General features: G+C 46.8%; 1 protein-coding gene across 1 annotated transcript; it reads left to right on the top strand.

Annotated features, from left to right (window-relative positions):
- Positions 1 to 936: 936 nt before the first annotated feature.
- On the top strand, positions 937 to 27508 carry SIRT7 (sirtuin 7). Its single transcript, XM_068263891.1, has 10 exons — positions 937 to 1079; positions 1154 to 1291; positions 9722 to 9826; positions 17274 to 17344; positions 17426 to 17498; positions 19265 to 19363; positions 20402 to 20638; positions 24100 to 24180; positions 25707 to 25813; positions 25897 to 27508. Exons 1-10 carry the CDS (start codon positions 1002 to 1004, stop codon positions 26090 to 26092), a joined length of 1185 nt encoding a protein of 394 aa, XP_068119992.1. The 5' UTR covers positions 937 to 1001; the 3' UTR covers positions 26093 to 27508.
- Positions 27509 to 27963: the final 455 nt, after the last annotated feature.

Consider the following 27963-nt stretch of genomic DNA (forward strand, 5'->3'; position numbering starts at 1 on the left):
TGGCTGAATGGCTGCTGCTGGTAGGTCTCCTCCGTGCAAGATTGGGGGGTAAATCCATATGTAGATTCAATGTAATGTTTTTCAACATCATTTTATGTATGTTCTGGCCAGGGTTGTGGAGTCGGAGTCGGGGCAATTTTGGGAACCCGGAGTCGGAGTCGTTGATTTCATAAACTGAGGAGTCGGAGTTGGATGATTTTTGTACAAAATCCACAGCCCTGGTAAGTATTAGACTAAGTATTAGACTAAGGAGTCGGAGTCGAGAAGTCTGAGCTATTTTGAGTACCCGGAGTCGGAGTTTCATCAACTGAGGAGTCGGAGTTGGAATATTTTTGTACCGGCTCCACAGCCCTGGTTCTGGCCCTCAGCAGTCTAAAGTATGTTGACCTCGGCCCTTGACCGAAAAAGTTTGGGGAGTCCTGCTTTAAATGGAGGGAGGAGTGGGGGAATCAATTACCTTTTGGTCATAGTGCCCTTATCTTATCTGAAATGGGAAGTTTCTGTTATTTGCGTTTTGAGATAAGCTTGGTACTGTAGCTACAAAACCCTCCCTCCAAAACGTAGCAATCCCGCATTGTTCTGCAATCGGCACAGTTCAGCAAGGTACAGGTGTTTTATATATATATATATATATATATATATATATATATAAATGGACCCAAGCATTTGTTTCATTTTTTGATGTTACAACCCCCTTTCAATTCTAAGTTGTAATGGACAGAGTTTGCCATAGCAACCAATGACAGCGCCTCCTGCTTGTTACTAATCACCACCTGTCCCTCCTAAGCTAAACAGGAACAGCGCTATAACTTCTACCAACCAATGAGAATCAGCTTCCTAAAGCCAGACCTCTCTCTGATTGGTTGCTATGCCCTCCCTAACTGTTGCTGAGGGCGCTGCACCAATCAGTGATGAGCACATCACGTGACGGCACATCCGGCAATAGCCGCTGCCGGAAGCGGAAGTCCCTGCACTCTGCTAGCACTGAAGTTGCCGGTGAAATGGGCCGTGCGGAACGGAAAGCGGAGATCAAGGAGGAGATTGTGCGGAGAGAGCAGCAGCGGGAGCGCCGCCGGCAGGTGGGCGTGGTCTGCAGTGGGCGGTGTGGAGGAAGGGGGAGGATCTCGCTGATGCTGTGTTGGTTTCCCTGCAGATCACCCGGATTCTGCATAAGCCGGCGGCGGAGCGGAGCCCGGGGGAGCGGCAGCTGCTGGAGACCTACACCGAGCTGGTGCGGGAGCTGGAGAGACACCGGCAGCGGCGGGAGAGCAGGCTGCACCGAGAGCTGGAGGTCTGGCAACACAAGGGGGCGCTGTGGGGCTGTGTGTGACACTGACAACTGCAGGCAAAGTGGGGTGACTATAAGGGTGCTATGGAGAGTGGGGTGACTATAAGGGTGCTATGGAGAGTGGGGTGACTATAAGGGTGCTATGGAGAGTGGGGTGACTATAAGGGTGCTATGGAGAGTGGGGTGACACTGACTATAAAGGCGCTATACTGAATATAGGGGGTGCTATGGAGAGTAGGGTGACACTGGATATATGGGGTGCTATGGAGAGTGGGGTGACACTGAATATAAGGGCGCTATGGAGAGTGGGGTGACACTGAATATAGGGGGTGCTATGGAGAGTGGGGTGACACTGGATATAGGGGGTGCTATGGAGAGTGGGGTGACACTGGATATAGGGGGTGCTATGGAGAGTGGGGTGACACTGAATATAGGGGGTGCTATGGAGAGTGGGGTGACACTGGATATAGGGGGTGCTATGGAGAGTGGGGTGACACTGGATATAGGGGGTGCTATGGAGAGTGGGTTGATACTGAATATAAAGGCACTATGGAGAGTGGGGTGATACTGAATATAAAGGTGCTATGGAGAGTGGGGTGATACTGAATATAAAGGTGCTATGGAGAGTGGGGTGATACTGAATATAAAGGCGCTATGGAGAGTGGGGTGATACTGAATATAAAGGCGCTATGGAGAGTGGGGTGATACTGAATATAAAGGCGCTATGGAGAGTGGGGTGACACTGGATATAGGGGGTGCTATGGAGAGTGGGGTGACACTGACTATAAGGGCGCTATGGAGAGTGGGGTGATACTGAATATAAAGGCGCTATGGAGAGTGGGGTGATACTGAATATAAAGGCGCTATGGGGAGTGGGGTGCCACTGACTATAAGGGCGCTATGGAGAGTTGGGAGATGCTGAATATAAAGGCGCTATGGAGAGTGGGGTGACACTGGATATAGGGGGCGCTATGGAGAGTGGGGTGACACTGACTAAGGGTGCTATGGAGAGTGGGGTGATACTGAATATAAAGGCGCTATGGGGAGTGGAGTGACACTGAATATAAGGGTGCTATGGAGAGTGGGGTGACACTGGATATAGGGGGTGCTATGGAGAGTGGGGAGACTCTGAATGTAGGGGGTGCTATGGAGAGTGGGGAGACTCTGAATGTAGGGGGTGCTATGGAGAGTGGTGTGATACTGTATATAAGGGTGCTATGGAGAGTAGGGTGACTCTGAATGTAGGGGCAGTGTTCTCCCCAGGCTCTTTTTAGCTGGGTGCTCCACACGGCTAATTTTTATGAGCACCTGGCTACCATCAGTTTGCCTCCTCTTCCTATGCTGTAATCAGAGTTGTACAGAGAAGCACCACCCCTACAATTCTCTGTCATGTCCCACCCCGGAGCAGTGCTTTTCAGCGCTGCTAGATTTGGGCGCAGCCGGCGCCTCCATAGACTTCAATAGGAATCATTCCTATTGAAGCGCTCAGTGAGTAACGTCGGCTCCGTCAGAAGACAGAGCCGAAGTTGCTTAAAAACATAATAATTCGGCCTCCAGCAATCGCTGGAAGCCGAATTATTTCATTCCCCCACTATCCATGTCGGCCTGGAGGGGGAATAGTAATTAAATCGGCCCGGACTTGTGCAGAAGCAGGATCAGCCATATACCGCTGTATCCTGCGCCCAAGTCTACCGGCGCCGATTTCAAATGTACGCGTCCCACCCGGCTACTTTTTCATGCAACCCGGCTGGAAAAAATGTCTGGGGAGAACACTGAGGGGGTGCTATGGAGAGTGGGGTGATACTGAATATAAGGGCGCTATGGAGAGTAGGGTGACTCTGAATATAAGGGTGCTATGGAGAGTGGGGTGACACTGAATATAGGGGGTGTTATAGGGCTATGGAGAGTGAGGTGATACTGAATATAAGGGTGCTATGGAGAGTGTGTTGACACTGAATATAAGGGTACTATGGAGAGTGGGGTGACTGAATGTAGGGGGTGCTATGGAGAGTGGGGTGACTCTGAATGTACAGGTGCTATGGAGAGTGGGGTGATTCTAAATGTAGGGGGTGCTATGGAGAGTGGTATGAAACTGGATAAAGGTGGTGCTATGGAGAGAGGGGTGACTCTGAATGTAGGGGGCTGTTATATGCCTATGGAGAGTGGGGTGACACTGGATATGGGGGGTCCTGTAGGGCTATGGAGAGTGGGGTCACACTAGATATAGGGGGGTGCTATAGAGTTACAGAGATTGGGTGACACTGAATATAGGGGTGCTATTGGGATATGGAGTGTGGGGTGACACTGAATATAGGGGTGCTATAGGGATATGGGGTGTGGGGTGACACTGAATGTAGGGATGCTATGGAGAGTGGGGTGACACTAATTATAGGGGCGTTATAGGAATGTGGGGTGAGACTGAATATTGAGCTATAGACAGTGGGGGTGACACTGATCACAGGGCCGCTACTGGGCTATTGACAGTGGGGTGACACTAGAATATAGGGTGCTATAGAGCTAAGAGAGTGGGATGACTGAACACTAACAGCGCTGTTGGGTTTGGGTGACAGTGACTGAACATGCGGGATGGTTCAGGCCACAGATAATTGTTTAGTTATATGCATGAGGGGTTGGCTCTGGCTAAACGTGGAAATGTCATAGATGTATGGAAAACAAGTGAAATGGCGACATTGATACAGGAGGTGCTATAGAATTATGGTGTAGAGTGGGAAACTGGACATGCTGTATGGCTGCTGGTGGTTGTGATACTAAACGTGGGTTACATTGGGTTATAGCTGGGGCTGAAACGGTATCAATGAACAGAGTTATGCAAAACAGACGTTTGCCTTTTTTTAAACAGAAGGTTTTTGTGATTATTCAGGTTGGAGTGAGCATATGTCTCCCACAATGTGTCACTGCTGAATATACAAATATTCCCTTTATTGTCCCTGAACACTAAACACACCTCCAGAAGTGCTGGAATGCAATGATGTGTCAGCTTGTTAATTGTACAAAGCTACAATAATCCAACATGGATACACACTGTTTAACTTTTCAAACAACTTGTCGTTTGAACTACTTCATGTACACACTGACCAACAATGCGGCTGATATGCTAATTTACATGTTGTTTAACCAACTTCATAATGGACAATGGACTGGATAGAACAATGGACTAGATTAAATGACCAAACGACTTGTCATTTGAATATGTCTATTAGTTGGACATTTAATACAAAAAGTAGTAGTAGTCATTTGAACGACAGTTAGTCCAACGGATCCGCTAGGCGGATCAGTCAAAACTGCTGCTATCAATCTGATTGAACGTACACATGTCCAACTGTCGCCCAAATGCCCGGTTTGAACGACAAGTCATTCGGAAAAATCAGACGTTTACGTACCTTAAGACTGGTTAGTCCTCATCAGTGCATGGCATGGATGAATATGGTAGCATGGGGTAGGACTTGGAAGTACCCAGAGTTACAGTTTGCCCAGCAACCTCATGGGGAACCAGAACTCCTAGGAATGTGTGAGGGGCTAACAATGAGGACCAACCAGTAATGCTATATGTTAGTGGTAAAATTGGCCAAATCTGTTGGCCCATAGAAGTGGAAAATTGGTCAGTGATTGGCCAATCAAAATTGAATATGTTTGCGCACCCTAAAGGTGGCCATTAACGATACAGTTTTCCATTTGATCGGTCGTCTGATTCGATTGTAATATTGATTGAAAACAATTGTTTTGGCCCACGAATAGAAGGAAAGCATCTAACCAATCCAATCAGATTGATGGAATCAATTGAAAAACAGATCCAGTCTATTAATCTTGTTGAATTGGATAGCAGCAGTGTGGCTGATCCCTTCCGGTGACATCGCTGTGCTGTGTAGCTGATGGTGTGCTGTATTTCTATGCAGGAGAACAGAGGGACAACGAGCAGAGCATGTGTGATGTCACGCGACAGGCAGGGGAGCTGCGAGAACTATGGGATCGGCGTTGCTGGAATTGATTAGTTCCGCCCAGCAGATCGCTTGTTGGTTGGGGGTCACCATTACACATCTGTGTAATAATTGGATCGCTCTATAGTGCATTAAATGATTAATTTATTTCTCGGCAAAATACATTTAAAAACTTACTAGAGGTCAGTAGTAATAAGCGTATAACATGGTAGGCAGGTTACCCTCCTCCTCATGCAGTGCGGACTCCAGATCTTCGTGGACAAGGGTGGTAACAGCCGGGACTTGCTGGCGGGGCCTAGCCTTCGTCAGATATTTGCAGGCGGAGCCTCCACCTTCGTCAGATAGTTTTTAAATGTATTTTGCGGAGAAATAAATTAATCTTTTAATTCACTATAGAGCGCTCCCCTTTATTAAACAGATTGCAGCTCTGGAGTGCATCTATTGACCAGTATTGACACTGCCTGTGCGCTGTGCTTTTTTGGATATGTCTTTTGAGTCACCTTGCACACGCCTGTTTATCGGCTGAGGTGGTCGTTATTGGCCGCCTCTTCTGACTTAAAGGGGCACTATGCCGAAAAATTGTAAAATTTAAAATATGTGCAAACATAGACAAATAAAAAGTGCAATTTTTTCCAGAGTAAAATGAGCCATAAGTTACTTTTCTCCTATGTTGCTGTCACCTACAGTAGGTAGTAGAAATCTGACAGAAGCGAGAGATTTTGGATTAATCCATCTCTTCATAGGGGATTGTCAGCAAGGCTTTTATTCTTTATAAAGATATTCCCCAAAAACGATGTAAACAATGATGCTGGCCTGCTTCCCAGCTTGCTACACATTTTTTGGCAGTTGGAAAGAGCAACTGCCATTCACTAAGTGCTTTTGAAAATAAATAAATCCCTGAGAATCCCCCATGAGGATATGGGCTAATCCAAAACCTGTCGCTTCTGTCAGATTTCCACTACCTACTGTAAGTGACAGCAACGTAGGAGAAAAGTCATTTATGGCTCATTTTACTCTGGAAAAAACGTACTTCTTATTTGTTTATGTTTGCACATATTTTAAATTATTTTTTTTGCCATAGTGCCCCTTTAAGGCGGAACTGAAGAACTATAAAAAATCAAAGGGATTCACTTACCTGGTGCTTCTGCCAGCCCCTTGCAGCCTTCCTGTCCTGCGCTGGCCCTCCACAATCCTCCGTTCTCTCGCCGCCAGCTAGTTTTGTTACCGTCGACTTGTAAGTTGATGGCAACGGCGCCTGCGCGCCCCGGGCCATGCATAGCTTTCAACGCGTTCCCACCCGCTATTGCAAAAATATAGCTTTAAATGTGTGTAAATAACATCAGCTGCAGTTCTGTCTATGTACCTGTGTGTGTCACTCTCTACCACACAGTGTCAAGTAAACAGTTTTCAGCCAGGTTACAGTTCTGCTTTGCCTGCCCCTCCCCCATTGCCGACACAAATTAGCAGCTGAATGCAACTATTTCTTTACACAGGCTGAGCTGAGAAACCTCAGAAAAGCATTTTAATATTTCTAGTTAAACGCTCTATACATATGTGTAGTTTGATAGTTGTTCTTAAACGTCACACTGTGAGCGTCGCATAGGCTTAACATTGCAGTGCGGTAACCTGCATTATTATGACTTTATAACACAGGACAATAACGTCCCACCTTGAACATATCACAAAACAAGTAGGCAGTTAAAATCTGACAGAACCAACAGGTTTTGGGCCAGTCCATCTCCTCATGGGGGATTCTCAGGGTTTTCTTTGTTTTTAACAGCATTTCCTGTACAGCAGTTGCAAAGTTTAACTGACAAAATAGTGTGCAAGTGATTAGGGAGGCTGGCTGCTGGTATCTTACTATTTTGGCAGTTAACTGCTGTTCAGGAAATGCTGTTGAAGATCTCTTGCGAAAATCTTAATTTAAAACACAATCAAATAAGAAGTATGTTTCTTTCTGAGTAAAATGAGCCATAAATTACTACTTTCCTATGTTGCTGGCATTTCAGAATCAGAATCCTTTTATTCTCCAAGCACAACGGAGTTGTGCCCAGAGTTGAGTTTGGCACATACAGATACGAATGCTCCGAGAAGGGATAGGAAGTATAGGTAACAGAATCAAGGCTAAGCAGGAGTACAAATAAAATGAAAGAGCAGGAGTGCAATTAGTTAAAGTTAACAGGATACAGTTCCAGCACAGTCGCATACGGTCATTCAGTATGACAGGAGTGCAGTTTAAAATTAAGTAAAAACATTCCAGTTCCCAATACAGTCTCATTCCCAACACATTGGTTTGCTAGGTAGAGTCAGCGGCGGCAGCAATTAGATGGTGTGTGAAGTGGGTGGGCACCCAAGGTGGAATGGCCGGAAGGGAATTCAGGAGGCTGACAGGAGAGGGGAAAAAGGCGTTCCTATGCCTCATAGTTCTAGTGGCGATAGCTCGAAACCTGCGGCCTAAAGAGAGCCAACTGAAAAAGCGTTTACCAGGGTGGGTGGGTGCTGTCTCCAGCAATCCTCAGAGCTCTGGAGCGCAGTCTGGAGTTGTGGAGTTGTTCCAGTCATGGTAGAGGTCTTCCAATGATGACTCTCTGAAGTTTGTATCTGTCTCTGGTGGAAGAGCCAGCAAACCAGACTAGGATGGATGAGCAGAGGATTCTAAATCTGACATAACCGACAGGTTTTGGGTTAGTCCATCTCTCCATAGAGATGAGGCGAACGGTTCCCGAACCGTTCGCCGGCGAACATCTCTTATTCCCTGGGCCTCTTACTACTAGATCGCGCTCCTGTTGCCGGGCCCTTTCTGCGCATGTGCGTAACGTCATGAACGACATCACTCTCATGCGCAGAGAGTGCCCAGCAACAGGAGTGCGATCTAGGACACGCTCCACCGGGCAGCGCAGGCGTACTACTCCGGGTCATTGCGACCCGGAAGTAGTAAGAGGCCCAGAGAGGTTCGCCAGGCGACCGGTTCGGCCCATCACTGTCTCTCCATAGGGGACTCTCAGCATGGCCTTTATTCTTTAAGGTGCCCATACATTAGAACCATTATGGGCAGATTCGACCAACAGACAAATTTATCTCTAATTTAATCTGATTAGAGATAAATTTGTCTCTAGTCAAATCTGCCCATACACTACAGGCCGATTCCCGTCCGCTTTCAGCATGAAATCATCAGGGAATCGGCTGAGCTGCTGCGTCCACCCGGCTGCTGCCCCCAAAATGTATAAAGGTATGTAGTGTGTGCATTTATACATTACCTGTCCTGTAGCAGCTTCCGCACGGTGTCCGTCCATCTCGCCGGGTAACAGCCGCATAAACGCTAGCGGCGCATAGCACCTGACGTCAGACGCTATGCGCCGCCGGCGTGTATGTGGAACCTGGCGAGATGGACGGAGACCGCGTGGAGGCTGACACTGGACAGGTAATGTATAAATGCACACACACTACATACATTTATACATTGCGGCGGCTGGGGTTTCGGCGTCTTGTCGCTCGAGCGCAATTCGGCCGCCGTACCGCCGCGCACCCGACCAACCAACTTCGGCCCGAAATTTTCCAGCATGCGCGATCGACCGTGCGGCCAATTTCTGTCCTGAAACTGGTCGCTTTGTCGGTCGAGCATGCACTTGGCAGCACCAATTTTCATCCATTTGATTATAACCGAGTTGGATGGGCGATTGGTTGGTTGGTCGGCTAATGTATGGCCCCCTTTATAAAGACACTTCCTGAAAAAGATTTATACAAAGATGCTGGCCAGCCTCCCTGCTCACTGTACACTTTTTTTTTTTTGGCAGTTGGATGGAGCAACTGCCATTCACTAAGTGCATTTTGAAAATAAAGAGATCCCTGTGAACTCCCCGTGAGGAGATGTGCTAGTCCAAATCCTGTCAGATTTCTACTACCTACTGTAAGTGACAGCAACATAGGAGAAAAGTCATTTATGGCTCATTTTACTCTGGAAGAATCGTACTTATTCATTGTATATGCTTACATGTATTTTAAATTTTAAGTTTTTTGCGACAGAGGTCCTTTAAACAAAGAAAACGCTAAAAGAAAAACATTTCGCTGATACAAATTCTGCAATAAATATGCATTCTGTCTACTTCCTGCTTTCATGGAAGCAGACATATTGTTAACACCCTGTGCTTTCAGATAAGCTTTTCTGCCACGGCAGTCGGATGGCACAGGGGAGAGATCAAATTACAAATTGTGCTTGGACACTAATGAGGGGGGATTAGACAGGTTAAACTCTCTAAATACATACAGAGTACATTTCTCTATGTCTTCCTTCTGTCCTGTGCAAGAGTTCAGGTCCACTTTAATAGCAGGCAATTTTTGAGAGAGAGAGAGAGAGTGTGTTTGGTGGTGGTGGGGGGGGGGGGGGGGGGGGGGTTACACAGTTCACTTTCTGCAGTATTTACAATAAACTCCTCTGCCAGTGGTATAAGTATTACATTGAGATGTCTTGTTTATTCAGGTTGTGGATGAGGAGGAGGTGCTGCTGGAGAAGGTGGGGGAACTGGCGGATGCAGTGCGGGGGGCGCAGAATCTAGTCATCTACACTGGAGCCGGGATCAGTACGGTAAGGAGGGCGAGGGAGCTTTAGAGTGAAAGGGGATTCTTGTTGACTATCATTGTGGGTGTCTTAAAGTGAACCTCCAGACTAAAAATCTACTCCGCAGCACTGAAAAGCCTTGGTGTTTCTTTAAGGCTAGTTACACACCGGGACGTTGCGTTATAGTGGACGTTATGGTCGCATAACGTCCCCTAACGCAACGCCTGCCGGTGTTGGTAGAGGACGTTGAGTGAGCGGCGTTAATCGGCTCTTTCCGCATTAGGGCAGTGAAAGTGGCGCTGATTGGCCGGCGGGACCACGTGATGCAATATGAAACAGTCCATGTGGTACCGCCAGCCAATCAGCGGCCAGCAGTGCAGTGCATATTGAGTAGCCATGTGCGCGGCTACGTAGCGGCCTCTCCCCGCCTCCTCTCCGCCCCAACACTGAGCATGTGCAAACAGTCTAACGCGGCTTAAGCCGCTGTAACGCTATAGTATACTGCACGTTCTCAAGAACGTGCAGCGTTACATGTAACACAACGTGGGCAGTGTGAACAGCCCCATTGACTTTGTATTGCTGTGAGTTGGGGAGCGTTACAGGCTGCACTAACGTGCGCCTGTAACGTCCCTGTGTGGAAGCAGCCTTACAGTTTTACGGCATCAGAACTTTGTTTTTCTTACCAAAGCCTCATTTTTAGCTGCACAGAAGAAAACTTCCCGGGCATTTTCCCCCTGATGCTGTGCAAAGCATGATGGGATTTCTGACGACGTTGTTCTCGTTCTGCTTTTTTTCTTATTTTGAATTTGAGATTTGAAGCCTAGCGTATGTATGGGCCTTAAAGGGGAACGTCAGGATAAACAAACATACTGTCATTAAGTTACATTAGTTATGTTAATTAAAATAGATAGGTAATATAATCTCTTACCAACACTGTTTTAAAAGAACAGGCAAATGTTTGTGATTTCATGGGGGCAGCCATCTTTTTGGTTGAAAGGAGGTGACAGGAATCATGAGACGTAGTCAGCTGAGGCAGTCGTTGTTGATTGCCTCATATATAAGCGTGTGTACGACAGCCCCCAACCCGCCAGCAATCCGCCCAGCGGATCTATTCCCTTCCAGCGATGCAGATCCCATTGTTCGCGCCACTCCCCTGCCCGACATGTGACATGTGTACACACCTTTACTGGGGGAATGGAGATAGATGTACTTTATATCTCCCCATCTGTTAGCTCCATAGCTGGAGGCCACTGAAGATAAGATGGGGGTATAGGGCTCAGTTCCACTGGGAGGTGCAGCTGATTCCCATTACGCTGCGGCTGCTGTTCTACTGCAAAGCCGCAGCCTGAATTGCTAAGCTGTGCCTTTCAAAGCTATAAGGGGCCCATACACTTACACGATTTCTCGCCGATATACAGCAGATTCGATCACTGTGATCGAATCTGCTGTGAAATCGTTGCGCAAACACTGACGGAACGATCGATTTCTGTCCAAAATCGATCCCGTTGATCTGTCCTCGCGGAAGATTTCGCTCGATCGCCGGCGGGTTGGGAGTGCGTCAATAGTGGTGTTCGAATGTCCGACGACCGATGCTAGCGGCAATACATTACCTGTTCCGCCGGGGCGTCTCCTTGCTGTCCCTTCTCCGCACTGGGCTTCGGCTGGCTTCACTTACTTCCTGTCCCGACAGGAAGTTTAAACAGAGCGCCCTCTACTGTTTAAACTTCCCCCGAGAGGAAGTAAAGTGCAGCAGAGAAGAGGCAGCGGAGACCGGGGGACTCGCGCCGGCCGGAGCAGGTAATGTATGGGTGGGGGGGCGGCAGCTCCACAGATTGAGAATCGGTTTCATAGTGAAATCGATTCAAAATCTGTTTGCAGTGTAGGCAGCCAATAGATCCCTCTTTGATCAGATTTGATCACAGAGGGATCTATCTGCTGGTCGATCTGGTGGCAATCGACCGGTGTATGGCAGCCTATAGAGATTCATCTGCAGAAATCTGCATCATGCCGTCCAGATTCTCGCCGCAGTGCGATCTGGACAGCAGGTCACATAGATGGGCAGCGTTTCCCTGTATACGAGTGGGGCGAGGAAACGCTGCAGATTCGGCCACATTCAGGCTCAGTAGAAATGGGCCCTACAGATTAGTGCAGCTGGTATGTTCCACACTTGCTTTGCAAAAACTGATGTAGAGTTTGAAGCAGAGGTTCCCACAGGAGAACACTGTCATGTATAAACACCACTGAGGGCTCATTTCCACTATCGCGAATTCGCATGCGTTTTTCGCATGCAAATTCGCATATCAATACAAGTGAATGGGACTGTTTCCACTTGTCAGGATTCCTTTGCGTTTTTCTGTGCAGAAAAAATTCGCATGGCAGAGCCATCAGAATTCGCATACCGCTATGCGAATCGCATACAATGCGAATTAGCATAGAAACAATGGAAAAGCACACCAGCACTGCCATGGTTAAATTCGCATACAACTTCATCCGTGCGAATTCGCATGAAAATTCACATGGACCCGCATGCGAATTTCGCATCTGCGTGCAAATTTTTACCGCGGCGATTCGCACCGCACAAGTGGAAATGCAGCCTGAAAGTAACTAGAAGCTGTAGCTCATTGGGTTACATGATGCAACCTTCTCCAGTGAGCATGGCCACTGATCAGAGTTTAGACTAATGGTGGCCATACACGGTACAATAAAAACGTTTGATTTTTCCCGTTTATTCGATCTAAATGATCGAATTGAATGAAAGTTGAAAATTATTTTTTTTTTCGATCAAGAAATTCGAACGATTGTCATGTTTTTTCGGGAAAAATGATCGGACATGCTGGAAAAATCTTTATATTCGATCTAATAGAAAAATCGAACTAAATTATCTTATTGAAAAATTGTTCCATGTATGGCCACCTTTAGGATGCATACATACTTTCAATTTTGATTGGCCAACTTTACTACTTCCTTGTAGCATGAGGACCAACTGATTTTGAATACTATTAACCATGTGTAAGGCTTAGTTCACATATAAAATCGAAATTGTGGACGGCAGCTATTTATTTATTTATTTTCTCCTTCTGGCGCGCACTTACCTGCCCGCTGTGATTTTGTATAAAGTGCTTTTCTAAACGCTTTTGCAGAGCGATTTTGTTTTTTCACTTCCTAACACAAGTCAGGAAGTGAACTCTTTGACCCGGAAAACAATAAATACGATGTATTTATTCCTGAAAGCGCTGAGGAAATTGTTATACAAAGCGCTTTTTCAAGCACTTTGCGATTTCCCTACACCTGCCATTCAGCAAAAACGATCAAAATGGTCCAGGCAGCGCTTTGCTGAGTGGATCAGAAACGAAACGCTCCGATGTGAACTCTCTCATAGGGAATCATTGCACAAGCTTTTGAGGGCGATGTTCAAAATCACCGGCGCTTAAAAAAAGGGCAAAAACGCCCTAGGTGTGAACGAGCCCTAAGTAAGCTCCCATATTACATGGAAGTAGTAAAATTGGCCAATCAAAATTGGTTGTATGTACCAGGCTTAAAGTGGGATAAAACCGCAAGCTCTTGTACCTAGTGCTTGGTAAATTCTCCCGAGACATTTGACAGACAGCGGTATCGGGCCAGGGGAAAGCCGCACAGTTCAGGTCCATTTACGAATGACACATCAGTCTTTGCAAAGCGTCTGAGGAGGAGTGAGCTATAAGCTTACTGCCAATCTAAGTTGGATGTGTGTATGCACCCTAACTCTAGTAGATGTCAGTTATGGGGCTCTGAAAAACACAGCTAAATTAGTCCAAATTCTTTTTTTAAAGACACCCATGCTTACCTAGAAACACATGTATAAGCAGATAAATACTAGTTCTACTTACATAACATATGCATTGCACTGTCCATGTTAGGATTCCTGTGAATTTTATAAAGGAAAAGCAGAGAATCCTATTCTACACAGCTTCCATCTTGGTTACCTTTGACCTCCTGACATCATTTCCTCCCTCACACTTGTTTTTTTTTTTTTTTTTTACACTCCTCTTGCTAATTGTGTATTCGTTACCTGCCCTCCTCCCAGAGTCTTCAGACACTCCGACTGAGGTCTATACTATACTGTCTTATACTCATTAGGAGGGGGAAATAAAGGGAAGAGGAGGAATATATTATAGATAAAAAGACCCTTCCCCTCCCCCCCCCCCCCCATGCAACTGTTTGGCAATGACAATTAACCATTTCTGCCACCCGGACGTGAAGCTGCTCTGCTGCGGTGCCGTGCTTCAGCGCGATCGCCCTGGGATCGGTGAACGGGAACAGGGTTCCCGATCACCGATCCGTGTCCCCAGCACAAAAACCAAAGCGCTATTACAAGAGGCTTCAGTCTTTCTGCGCGTAAAATTTTCCACGTCATCCTTGTGCTTCTGGTTAGCGAGAAGCACAAGGAGGAAAAAAACTCACGGTGGCCATCTTGTGGCCAAATAGTAAAACTGCATCTACATATTTTTTTACATTACAATTTACACATATAATAATTTCCCACACCAAAATATTACCCAAATAAGTGTATTAATGTAAAGACATAAATAGTTACCTAAGGGTGTGAACTTTTTAAATATTAAAGTCCTCGTCCACCCCCAACCACCTCTCGGTGGGAGTCCCCCAAGGTTCGGTCCTTGGCCCCCTACTGTTCACCCTATACACATCCTCCATTGGCAAGGTTATCTCCTCCATGGGTTTTAACTATCATCTGTATGCAAATGACACCCAGATCTACCTCCACACCCCTGACATATCCACCACTACCATGGACAAGGTCTCCTCCTGCCTATCAGCCATCTCCTCCTGGATGTCTGCTAGGTTCCTGAAACTAAATCTAGACAAAACGGAATTTATGATCTTCCCACCCCGGCCATCCACGAACCTCCCAGATGTGCATGTCACTGTTAACCACACTACCATTCGCCCTACCTCTCAAGCCCGCTGTCTGGGTGTCACCCTGGACTCCGCACTCTCCTTCACTTCCCACATCCAAAACCTCACAAAGTCCTGCAACTTCCACCTTCATAACATCTGTAAGATTCGCCCTTTCCTGACCTCTGCCACCACCAAACTCCTCATCCATGCCCTCATAATTTCCCGCCTTGACTACTGCAATGCCCTGCTGTCTGGTCTCCCTATGACCCGAACAGCCCCACTGCAGTCCATCATGAATGCGGCAGCCAGAATTATCCACTGCTCCCATCGCTCCACCACGGCAGATCCCCTTCTAGAATCCCTCCACTGGCTTCCTATCCAGTCCAGAATCAGATTCAAGATACTGTGTCTGACCTACAAATCTGTCCACAAAACCTGTCCAACCTACATTTCCGATCTTACTCAGAGGTACACACCTAGCCGCTCACTCCGCTCTTCCAATGAACTTCGCCTAACCTCCCCCCGCATCACCCAGTCCCATGCACGCCTCCAGGACTTCTCAAGAGCTGCTCCAACACTATGGAACTCCCTACCTCCACCCATTAGGGCAGCCCCTCCTTCAACATCTTCAAGAAAGCCCTCAAAACTCACCTTTTCACTCTGGCCTACTACCCCTCACAAGTGCTCTAAACCTACAGCTGAACTCTGGTCCCCTACCATTCGTGTCCTTACCTCTCCCTCTAGATTGTAAGCCTTTGGGCAGGGTCCTCCTCCTTTTGTGTCCTACCTGATCCTGCACCTCCATTACTGTGAACCGATGCTATGCATCTGAGTGAACCTAACTTGCCTAATCTCCATGCTTCATCCAGTGACTAAGCATTACCTTGTACTAATACTGTGCTGTGTGATCTGGTTTTCTTGTATTCCTGTATTGTCATATTGCTGTATGTCACCCCTAAATATTGTCTGTAACCTAAATTAATGTTCAGCGCTGCGTAATATGTTGGCGCTTTATAAATACAATAAATAAATAATAAATAAATATGCAATTGAAGGGGGGTATACTACGAACATTTTTTAAATTATAAGCTTGTAAATAGTGATGGACGCAAAACAGGAAAAATGCACCTTTATTTCCAAATAAAATATTGGCGCCATACATTGTGATAGGGTCAAAATTTAAATGGTGTCATAACCGAGACAAACGGGCAAATAAAATACATAGGTTTTAACCTGCTGAGCGGTCTGGACGAGCTCAGCTCGTCCAGTACCGCCGGAGCCTGCCGCTCAGGCCCTGCTGGGCCGATTTGGCTCAAATAAAAAGCAGCACACGCAGCCGGCACTTTGCCAGCCGCATGTGCTGCCTGATCGCCGCCGCTCTGCGGCGAAAGAGGGTCCCCCCAGCCGCCTGAGCCCAGCGTAGCCGGAACAAAAAGTTCCGGCCAGCGCTAAGGGCTGGATCGGAGGCGGCTGACGTCAGGACGTCCATGACGTCACTCCGCTCGTCGCTATGGCGACGATGTAAGCAAAACAAGGAAGGCTGCTCATTGCGGCCTTCCTTGTTTATTCTGGGCGCCGGAGGCGATCGGAAGAACGCCTCCGGAGCGCCCTCTAGTGGGCTTTCATGCAGCCAACTTTCAGTTGGCTGCATGAAATAGTTTTTTTTTTTATTAAAAAAAAAAACCTCCCGCAGCCTCCCTGGCGATCTTAATAGAACGCCAGGGTGGTTAATTATGGTAGCGTGGATTATTTTAAAGCTATAATGGACGAAAACTGAGAAATAATGATTTTTTTTCTATTTTTTTTTCTTATTAATCCTGTTAAAATGCATTTATAAAAAAATAATTCTTAGCAAAATGTACCACCCAAAGAAAGCCTAATTCGTGGTGGAAAAAACAAGATATAGATCAATAAATTGTGTTAAGTAGTGATAAAGTTATTAGCGAATGAATGGGAGGTGAAAATTGCTCTGATGCATAAGGTGAAAAATCCCCACGGGCTGAAATGGTTAAAGGGCCAATGCTTTGAAGGTATGTGATAACTCCAAACCATAACAGCAGAAAAGGTTTTGAATGCAGGATTAGCATCTTTATCACTTAATACACTCAGACCAGTTGCTGTTGAAATTTGATTTTTATGGTGACAATCCCGTTTTAAAGTGTACCTGTAACGAAAAGTGCCCCTATGGGGTACAGCCTTGGAAGGGGGAAGCATCTGGATTCTAAAGAGGCTTTCCAGTCATCCTCTGTCCCAGCGCAGGGACCCCTGAAAAAGACCCGATCAGGCTCAGCTATTTCTACTGGAGCCCGAGCAGGGCGGAGCTATCAGGCTTGCGCAGGGAGGCCACACTTCTGGGATCACCGCACAGAATCGAAAGGACAGAGCGGAAAGCCTCTTTAGGATCCAGGGCCTCACCCTTCCCCCCTCCCCCCTCCCCCCCCCCCCCCCCCCCCCCCCCAAGGCAGGGTAACCCTAGGGGAGGGTTTTTTTTTTTCTTTATTTCACAGGTTAACTTTAATGACGGTTTCCTTGCATGAACTTGTGCTGTGATTGACACGTGTCATCTTGCATCTGATAGGCTGCTGCTATTCCAGATTATCGAGGGCCAAGTGGGGTGTGGACCCTTCTGAACAAGGGCAGAGGAGTGAGGTAGGTGAACACACATTGCCATTGGCTTGTTAGCAGATAGCTTGATGTTTTCTACACACACAATTCTCTTTGTTTCTCTAGCACTGGCGAGTTAAGTGAAGCTGAACCGACCTTCACGCACATGTGTATCTCCCGGCTACACAAAGCAGGACTGGTAAGCACAGAACTTCCATCTCAAGGTGAACCTGAGTCCAGAGTCTGTGAAATAAATCTGAAAGTATCTGATATCTCTTTCATGTGTGGTTTAGTGTTCTTTTTCTGTGCTCCAAAATTGCCTGATTCTGAGACTTCAACCTCTGTCACAAATCATTCTTCGATTGTCCAAATGTCACTATTACTAGTCACGTGATACTGGTGACAGGATAAGTGGGCACTAGCACTAACAGTTCTTATTGAGAGAGAGGTAAAACTGCAGCATTTACTTGTGCTTGTTGCCCACAGCATCCTACAGTGTTTGTTTTGTTTGCAAGTTCAGCACTTTATTAATAACGTTGTAAACAGGACAAACAATTCGGGGGAACCAACATTTATTTTCAAGTATACTAAGAAAAGGAAATTCAGGAGACTGATATTCTCTGCTCAATCATAGACGGGTGGCAGTTACTTTTTCGATCTCCCTTGATATGCATGTAATTTGGGTACATCCTATATAATAATCCTGACGTGTCCCTGCGTCCCCTGTCCCTGTGCGTTTGCGCTACTGCGCATGTGCAGCACGGACAGCCGTTGGGACAGGAGCAGGACGGGGCCGGGCGGACAGGGGCGTAATTTTTAATACATTTTCTTTAAAGCAAACCTGAAATTACCTAAAAAAAAGAAAAAATCTTGGATACTCTTCTAAGAGGCTCTGGATCTCCTAGAGCCTACCCAGTCCTCCCTCGGCCTCCTCGTTTCTCCGCTGTCTCTTGCATCTTGCTTTTGGGTGTTCCTGGAAGGCTTCAGAAGAGTCCTCGCGTGTTTCCCGGAGATGGGCGGATCTGTACTGCGCACGTGCGATTGTGGACTCGTGCTCTCAGCTTGGGCTGTGCTCCAGGATATAAGTACTTCCCAAGGCTGCCTGAGGAGGGCAGAAGTCATATTTGAGCTCCAGGCTAAGTAATTTAACCAGGAGGACATCGGTGGAAGGAGGGGACCGAGAGAGGACCAGGAAGGCTGTTTGATCCAGAGAATTACCTCTTTAATACGGTCACTTCGGGGTCTTTTTAAAGAGGAACTGTTGCGAAAATCTTAAAATGTAAAACACATACAAATAAGTACAGTGCATTTTTTTCCAGAGTAAAATGAGCCATAAATTACTTTTCTCCTATGTTGCTGTCACTTACAGTAGGTAGTAGAAATGTGACATTACCGACAGGTTTTGGGCTAGTCCATCTCTTCATGGGGGATTCTCAGCATGGCCTTTATTCTTTATAAAGACATTCCCTGAAAAAGATTTATACAATGATGCTGGTTAGCTTCCCTGCTCACCGTACACTTTTTTTTGGCAGTTGGACGGAGCAACTGCTATTCAATAAGTGCTTGTAAAAATAAAGTAAACCCTGAGAACCCCCCCTATGAAAAGATGGGCTAGTCCAAAACCTGTCACTTCTGTCAGATTTCTACTACATATTGTAAGTGACAGCAACATAGGAGAAAAGTAATTTATGGCTCATTTTACTCTGGAAGAAACATACTTCTTATTTGTATGTGTTAACATGTATTTTACATTTTAAGATTTTTGTGACAGCGGTCGTTTAAGAATTTTTGAAATAGGCTAGAGTGCAAGATATAATTGCATCCAATCAGAATCCATTGAGCTGTTGCCCAAGGCATAGAGTCCCTATCCCTGCTGGTGCCATTAATACTGTGTGTGCACCTTTACCAGCCATGGTAATTAGACTGTCAATGTTAGAAAATCTTGTTGTATATCATGTATTGCAGGTGCAGCATGTTGTGTCCCAGAATTGCGATGGGCTGCATCTCCGCAGTGGATTACCGCGAGAGGCCACTTCTGAAGTACACGGGAATATGTACATCGAGGTAGGAAAGTCTGTGTGCCCATGTGAGCTATCTAGTGGGACAGCTCTGATACCTGCGGTTACTGACCGCCTGCCCCTCACCTCGGGTATCATTTAGGCCAAGGCTACTGGTTGTGACCACCTCTGCCAAGAATCTAGCTCCCTTTTTTTCCAGTGTGGCCGTGACTCTGGAACTACTTCTGGGGTCGCGGCCATATTGACAAAAAAAAGCCAATTTTTTAAATAAATGAATTAAAAAAAAACCATGAAAATTGCTGAAAAACTCACACAAATCAGGTCAGGGGTGTCACACTGAGCATATACATATGTATTGCGACACTTTAGTGCTTCCTGGCTCGTCCTCTGAACTGTGAGCTGGGACGGCCACACAGGAGAGCGCACAGAGGGGCGGTGTTATGTAAGAAAGGGGAGAGATGGGCGGCAACATGGCAGAGAAGTGGGGAAGAGCTCCGCCTCTTCCTGTGTCATTATCTCAGACAATAATGTCTGAGATATTACTGGTGGCTTACGGGGACCAGTGGTGGCTGCAACAGGACACTGACCCTGTAGAAAGTTATGCCAGCCTTCAAAGCACATAACACGACAGTCGGTGTATATTTCAGAACTAGGAGAACTGGCGTAGAAGTAGAGCAGATGTCCAGATCAGGAGTATCTTTGCCCTTATTCTCCTTGCTCTGGGTTTGATAACTCTGGCCCAGTGTACTTGTTTATGCATTGGACGGGAGCTGTTCCTTCTCCTTGCTCTGGGTTTGATAACTCTGCCCCAGTGTACTTGTTTTGCATTGGACGGGAGCTGTTCCTTCTCCTTGCTCTGGGTTTGATAACTCTGCCCCAGTGTACTTGTTTTGCATTGGACGGAAGCTGTTCCTTCTCCTTGCTCTGGGTTTGATAACTCTGCCCCAGTGTACTTGTTTTGCATTAGACGGGAGCTGTTCCTTCTCCTTGCTCTGGGTTTGATAACTCTGCCCCAGTGTACTTGTTTTGCATTGGACGGGAGCTGTTCTCCATGGTGTTAAGCCCTTTTCTCTGTTTCCTCTAGGTGTGCACCTCGTGTTCCCCGCACAGAGAATACGTGCGATTGTTCGATGTGACGGAACGCACAGCTCTGCACAAGCACAACACTGGGCGGCATTGTCACAAGTGCGGGGGAGAGCTGAGAGACTCTATTGTGCACTTTGGAGAGCGGGGGAAGCTGGCGCAGCCGCTGAACTGGGCCGGGGCTGTGAAGGCGGCTGAGAAGGCCAATATCATACTCTGCCTGGGATCCAGTCTGAAGGTAATGTGATCTGACTGATGGCCAGTGTATCTGAAGCCTGATAAGCTGCCTTCCTCAGCACAGAGCGCACCTGGAGCACACAGCTGTTCTGTTCCCCATTTCTTTTTTCAATTATTTTTATTGTCAAAATATGAGAAAAACATTAAACATATAACAACATGTATAGTACAGCAACAGCAAGTATACTCAAGAAACAGTAGGAATGCATCAACGGTAATGCTAAAGTGACATATAATATGCATATTATCTATTGAATGCAGAAAAATCGAATAAGGTGTATACTTTATCTGGTGGTGGTGTTTAAGGCCTTCCATGTAGACCAGGGATCCCAGACTGCATCAAACTGGGAGGTAGACTCCTGTATTGTGGAAGTAAATTTTTCCAGTGCGTATACATATTGTATCCTGTTTATCAGAGCATCCCTAGGAGGCCGAAGAGACTTCCAAGTTTTGGCCAAAAGTGCTTTGGCCGCATTGCAGATTTGTCCCAAAAGTTTGTTCTGGTGTTTGGACAGGTGAGGATGGGGCCTATTGAATAGTGCTGACCATGGGTCTGGGTGAGTTCTGTTCCACATTTCATCCAATCAGACGCTCTGCTAATAATTCCAGCTGCTGTGCAGATTGGCTGCATCGTGGAATCGGGCCAATCCAATGCACTCTCTGACTATTCCAAGCTGCATACAGTCTGTCTCAAAAGCCACCTGAAGTCACGTGATTCAGGAAGCTTGTCCACAAAGCCAGAGTAGTAACCAGGGATGCTCACCGGATGAAATCTAAATGAGTTTCATTCGGATTTCATCCAGGTAATTAAAGAACCTGAGCGGGTGTGCGGGGGGGGGGGGGGGGGGGGGGGGGTAAAACTTACCCAGCAGGCATCTTCTTTAACCCGTCCCACTCTGTGTTCCAAGCTGCATCATGTGACTACTACGCTTCCTCCTCCAACCCGGATGGAGGAAGTATTTGTAATCACGTGACCGCGGCTTGGAACGCAGAGTCGGGTTAAAGAAGATGCCTGCTGGGTAAGTTTAACTGTCTGAGTCAGAACTGAGTCAGCCACTTACATACCTGATATTTAACTCTTTCAGGCAGAGAAAGAAAAAAAAGAACACAGCCTAGGTATTAGTGTGCTAGGCACTGTACATACACATGTCTATCTCATCATGTCACATGTCACTTCCGGTATCCTTTAAAGCGGACCTGAACTCAGGGCTTCCTTTCAGTTCAAAAAGATAAACAGCGCGGTGGCGTAGTGGTTAGCACTCTCGCCTTGCAGCGCTGGGTCCCTGGTTCAAATCCCAGCCAGGTCAACATCTGCAAGGAGTTTGTATGTTCTCCCCGTGTCTGTGTGGGTTTCCTCCATGTACTTTGGTCTCCTCCCACATCCCAAAAACATACAGATGTTAATTGGCTTCCCCCTAAATTGGCCCTAGAATATATATATACATACATACATACATACATACATACATACATACATACATACATACATACATACATACATACATACATACATACATACATACGACTATGGTAGGGATTAGATTGTGAGCTTCTCTGAGGGACAGTTAGTGACAAGACAATATATACTCTGTACAGCGATGTGTAATATGTCGGTGCTATATAAATACTAAATAATAATAACCTTTAAAGAAAAACATTTCATTGTTACTACTTGCAGAACTGCGGTAAATCTGCAGAGTGTCTACTTCCTGCTTTCACGGAAGCAGACACAGGGTTAATATCCTGTGTTTACAAATCAGCTGAGGCTGATGTCATTCGATCTCTCAGCTGTGTCAGCACAGGAGTTTCAATTGTGATCACTAGCAGCTGAGGGGGAATTAGACAGGCTCTCCACTCTAAACAAAAACAGGGTTGATTCATTTGTGTTTTCCTTGTGTCCTGTGCATGAGTTCAGGTCCACTTTAACCAGGCCTGTGGCCTCCTTACCATCTTACAAAGTGTCTTGGTGCTGATCGTCGTCCTTTGGTTCACCCTGCTCCCCCCCCCCCCCCCCCCCCCCCCCCCCAGTGAAAGATAGCTTCCTTAGATGAGAGTTTGCTTTAGCTGTGCTTACACGGTTTGGAACTTGTACCTGTGCAATTCAGTCGCGTGCCGCCACTAGGGGGAGCTTTCTGGTTTCAGTACTCGACTGGAGGATTCCGTTGAATATGAAGAGGGCTGGGAATGGGTAGGGGGGGGGGGCCCCCAGGGACAATGAGCAGCGCAAGGATACTCAGGGGTAGGTAATCTAGCCCCTAGGTTCTCAGCATGTGGCACACGTACCCCAGGGGGTACTTCTGATGGGTCCAGGGAGTACTTGGCCTTGATGTGTTTAATAATTGTAATAGTTTCAGAAAATAAGTCCAATATAAACAACAGCCAAACTAGGATTTCAGCGAATTCAAAACAATAGCAAATGCTTGGAAACTGTTGAGAAAAGATTATCATGTACTACTAAGTGTATCTGTATCAAGGGGTACTTGAGATGGTATTAGGGGGGTAATTGGCCAGCACAGGCTTTCAGAAGGGGTACATACCCATGAAATCGCTGATGTAGCCCACCTTGGGTTTTATTTATTTATTTATTTTTCCCCGCCGCTGGGGTACTTTAACAAGAAACTTCAGTGAAAATAATGTAATATAACTGCTTCACTTTTTACAATAATTATGATTTAGTCAGTGTTTGCCCATTGTAAAATCTTTCCTCTCCCTGATTTACATTCTGACATTTATCACATGGTGACATTTTTACTGTTGGCAACTGATGTCAGTGGAAGGAGATGCTGCTTGCTTTTTTTGCAGTTGGACCCAGCTGTAAACAGCTGTTATTTCCCACAATGCAACAAGGCTCCCACAGTGTGATGTCAGAACCATGGTCCTGACATCACACTGTGGGAGGGGTTTTACCACAATATCAGCCATACAGAGCTCCCTGATGATGTGTTTGTGAAAAGGAATAGATTTCTCATGGGAAAGGGGGTATCAGCTACTGATTGGGATGAAGTTCAATTCTTGGTTACGGCTTCTCTATAAGTTTGGGCTGTTAGTCACTGTGGGGGTGTGGCTGGATGTTGCCGTGGGCGGTGTCCATGACTTGAGGTTTGACTGCTCAGGGGAAGCGAGGACGTATGTGATCAGTTTGATCAGCTGACAGATATGTAAGGCTCTGATTTGCTGGTCATGATCATGTGTTTAACCAAATCAGAAGCTTACTAATCAGCTGATCAAACTGATCACATGAGTTCTCCCAAGCATTGCCGCCCCTAACGAGGAGGCATCAGGGTGTTGCTTATGAGGATCTGGGAAGGTTGAATCTGTAGTTGGATGACTGCATTATTTTTCAAACCGTTTTTGCAGCACATCTGAAATGCATATAAATGTATATTTTAAACACAAGATTTTTGAAGGGCATTTGGAATGTGTACAACAGAACTCCTTATTGGTCTTCCAATATTTTTTCAGGTGCTGAAGAAATACCATTGCTTGTGGGGCATGAACAAGCCTGTCAGTCGGCGTCCCAAACTTTACATTGTAAATTTACAGGTAGGATTTTTTTTTTCTTTACTTAACCTTTTGGAGACTGCCTATTTGAGATCCTATGCCGCACTTGTGGCTGTTCTGGCCTGATGTGGTGTAGGATTTATGCCGCCAGCCGTTTCCGCTCCCGCCGCGATCGCACGCACCCGACAGGGGAAATTAAGCTGTCATATGACAGCTGACATTCCCCTCAGTGATTAGCATCCATCGCGTATGGCTTTTGATCACGTGATCACTATGATTGCCAGCAGATCATAGTGATCACTGTGACAGCTGCGCCGGTCGGGAGGGGAAAGAAGAGGATTCACTCACCTCCCTGATCTTCCCACGACGATCGGCACTCCCCTCCACTCTGGCATCTATGACATCCGTGCCATGTCCAGGCTTGAAGACGTCATCGAGCCGCGACCCGGAACTGAGAGTCAGTACAAGCAGGGATGCCGGCCAGAGCGGAGGGGGTCTACTGTGGCTTATCGCTGGAGCCTGGGAGGTGAGTAAAGGCTGCCAGCTAGAAAGGGGGGGGGCACACCTGGCCACACGGGGGGACACAGCCCAGCAAGCCCTAAGAGGGATCCAGCCCCCATGCAAAAACACCTGGTCCTTAAAGGGGGGGGGGGGGATAGGGGGTTAGGCGGCCGGTCCCCAAAGGGTTAACATGGCAATATATTTCTAGTGGTCTTAAAGAGAACCTGAACTGAAAATTAAGTCATAATAAACATACACAGGTTATACTTACCTCCTGTATAGTGTACTCCTCAATCTCTTTCTCCTCTCCTGCATCCTGTTTGTCCACTGTGATCAATGGAATTCTCTGTTCTTCATTTTGAAAATGGCCCTTACCCCATAACCGCTTCCTGGGCAGCACACTGCGAAACTGTAATATCGCCCACTTGAAGCATAGGGAAACATGGAGATTACCTTGCTCATCAGTTGTCCTTCCCATTTAACTGACAGCGGCTGATATATTTCAGTTCTGACAAAAAAAATTCAGAACTGGAAGGAATTGTTGTTAGAAGCAAGAGGAACTGATGACAAGGTAAGTATGTAATATTCATTTGCGGGTACATCAGGTACATCATGTGTTTATTTTAATTAATTTTACTCAGTTCAGGTTTACTTTGAGTGGATGTGGTTACAGTCTCTTCATTGTAACAGCCTTCATGTTTAGCCACCATCCTACATGCCCCAGGGTGTGCCCCTGAGTGCTTCCTGGGTCGCAGCTTAGCTTCTGATTGGAGGATGCTAGCGGAGGCGGGGAGAGCCATGGAATGGAGGAGACACTGACAAGTTGCGGGTAAACTGAAGGTTGGTGACAAGCAGATTGTCGCTAGCCTGGCGCTATTTTCAGGGGGGACAGCAGAGCCCAGGGGGACTGACAGCGGCACTATAGAAGGACACAGGGGCATGTCATTGTGCACAGAGCATGCCTCTGTATCCTATTAAGATTTTTAAAAAATCCGCCTCAGGTTCTCTTTAAAAACCAGCAATAAGGCCGTCCTATATATCACTAAACCCAATGTCTGTCTCCGCAGTGGACGCCAAAGGATACAATCTCTACCCTGAAGATCCATGGGAAGTGTGATGATGTCATGAGGCTGCTGATGGATCAGCTGAAGCTGGATGTTCCGGAATATGACAGGTGATTGGCTTAGAATCGCAGCGCACCTAGCTCCTCCTCCTCTGCCGTACACTGATCACCCCTCCATCTCTCTTGACTTCCAGATCCTCAGACCCCATATTTTCTCTGGCCGTCCCCCTGAAACCCGGAGAAGAAAACAGCCATTCCCGCAAACCCATCAAGGCGTGCGAAATCCAGAAGTCTCAGGAACAGACGAGGCAGAGCCTCCAGCAGCCTCTCAGCGGGGGATGGTTCGGTAAAGGCTGCACAAAAGGAAGAAAGACAAAAATGAAACGATAATTTTATATTTTTTTTAATATAGTTTTTACGTCCTTTTACCTCTAGAACTGCCCTTTTATCCTGCAAAAAGAAAGAAAAACCTCCTGTGGGATTGATCTATAAAAACTGGAATTATTGCCCTAACAGTTCATTTGGGTTGGCCACCATTTAAAGGTTGGAACCTGATTGGTCGCTGTGTGCAAGGACCACGTGCTATTTTTTTGTCCTTAGTGTTGAGCACATGACTTCCTCTGCACTGGGAGAGTGGGAGGAGTCACTCTGGTATTCAGCATTTCATGGCATTTTTGATTGGCCCAATTCTGAGCTACAAATCATTTGCATCGCATTGACCATACTCCAGCCTAGGTGTCGGATAGCTGTGGACGGTCCTCTACCGTTTTATAGGGTTTTCTTTCACTCTCTAGTGACCCAGGGGAGACCAATCAGTGTGGTCCTTTTTATAACAAGAGGATTCCGCACTTCCCTTACAGTTCCCCTGAACTGAAGTTCAAAAAAAGTGATGGAAGCCCATGGTGGGCTAGATTACTATTTAAAGAGAACCAGAGCTGAACCATTAAAAAGCTTTTATACATACCTGGGGCTTCCTCCAGCCCCATAAGCCTGGATCGCTCCCACGCCGCTGTCCTCCGCTGCCTGGATCCGCCGGTACTGGGTCCCGTAGTTTCGGCCAGTCGGAGTCGGCACGCGGCCAATTGTATGGTCTGACAGCCGTTTCGCAGGATAGTCCTGCTTCGTCAGATATTTTATTTGACTTGTTGCCTCTGAGGAAGCAGGCCATACTTGTTAGTGTGAGGATTAAATAAAAGGTGATGTTCTGCAAAGCTGGTTGGTGCCCGGATCTATTTTTCCTTACTGCTTCCTTTGTATGCTTTTTATCCTTCGATGCTGGTTCTGGAGGCACAACCATCACACCTACTATCCTTAAACTGCCGGACTAACATCTTCTGCTGATTGCTAATCCTCCTTATCTTTATTACCCTGAGAAGATTGAAATCTGACATTACTGACAGGTTTTAGGTTAGTCCATCTCTTCATGGGGGATTCTCAGCATGGCCTTTATTCTGTATAAAGACCTTCCCTGAAAATGATTTATACAAAGATGCTGGCCAGCTGCTCGCTGCACACTTTTTTGGCAGTTGGACGGAGCAACTGCCATTCACTAAGTGCTTTTAAAAATAAAGAAAACCCTGAGAACCCCCCATGAGAAGATGGGCTAGCCCAAAATCTGTCGGTTCTGTCAGATTTCTACTACTTATTGTAAGTGACAGCAACATAGAAAAGTAATTTATGGCTCATTTTACTCTGGAAGAAACATACTTCTTATTTTATATGTTTACATGTATTTTAAATTTTAAGATTTTCGCAACAGAGGTCCTTTTAAAGTGAAGGTTCAGGGAGGGAGAAAAAAAAATCCATATCCACTTACCTGGGGCTTCCTCCAGCCCGTGGCAGGCAGGAGGTGCCCTCGCCGCCGCTCCTGAGGCTTCCGGTGGCCGACCCGACCTGGCCAGGCCCGGCTGCCAGGTCGGGCTCTTCTGCGCTCCAATCTTTGCCTCACGGGGGCGCGCTGACGTCATCGAACGTCCTCCGGGCTGTACTGCGCAGGCACAGTAGTTCTGCGCCTGCGCAGTACAGCCCAGAGGACGTCCGATGACGTCAGCGCACCCGCATGGACCGCAGAAGAGCCCGCCGTTGGAGCGCAGAAGAGCCCGACCTGGCAGCCAGCCTGGTCGGGTCGGCGACCGGGAGCCTGCGGAGCGGCGGCAAGGGCACCTCCTGCCTTCCACGGGCTGGAGGAAGCCCCAGGTGAGTGGATATGGATTTTTTTCCCCCTCCCTCCCTGAACATTCCCTGTATTGTGTATTGTGGTC

The sequence above is a fragment of the Hyperolius riggenbachi genome, chromosome 12 (genome assembly GCF_040937935.1).
Source record: "Hyperolius riggenbachi isolate aHypRig1 chromosome 12, aHypRig1.pri, whole genome shotgun sequence".
Lineage (NCBI taxonomy): Eukaryota > Metazoa > Chordata > Amphibia > Anura > Hyperoliidae > Hyperolius > Hyperolius riggenbachi.

Coding starts and splice junctions, on each gene's coding strand:
- SIRT7 (XM_068263891.1), top strand. CDS start 1,002: ATGGGCCGTGCGGAACGGAAAGCGGAGATCAAGGAGGAGATTGTGCGG. Junction 1,292..9,721: donor GGCTGCACCGAGAGCTGGAG/GTCTGGCAACAC, acceptor TTGTTTATTCAG/GTTGTGGATGAGGAGGAGGT. Junction 24,181..25,706: donor TTTACATTGTAAATTTACAG/GTAGGATTTTTT, acceptor CTGTCTCCGCAG/TGGACGCCAAAGGATACAAT.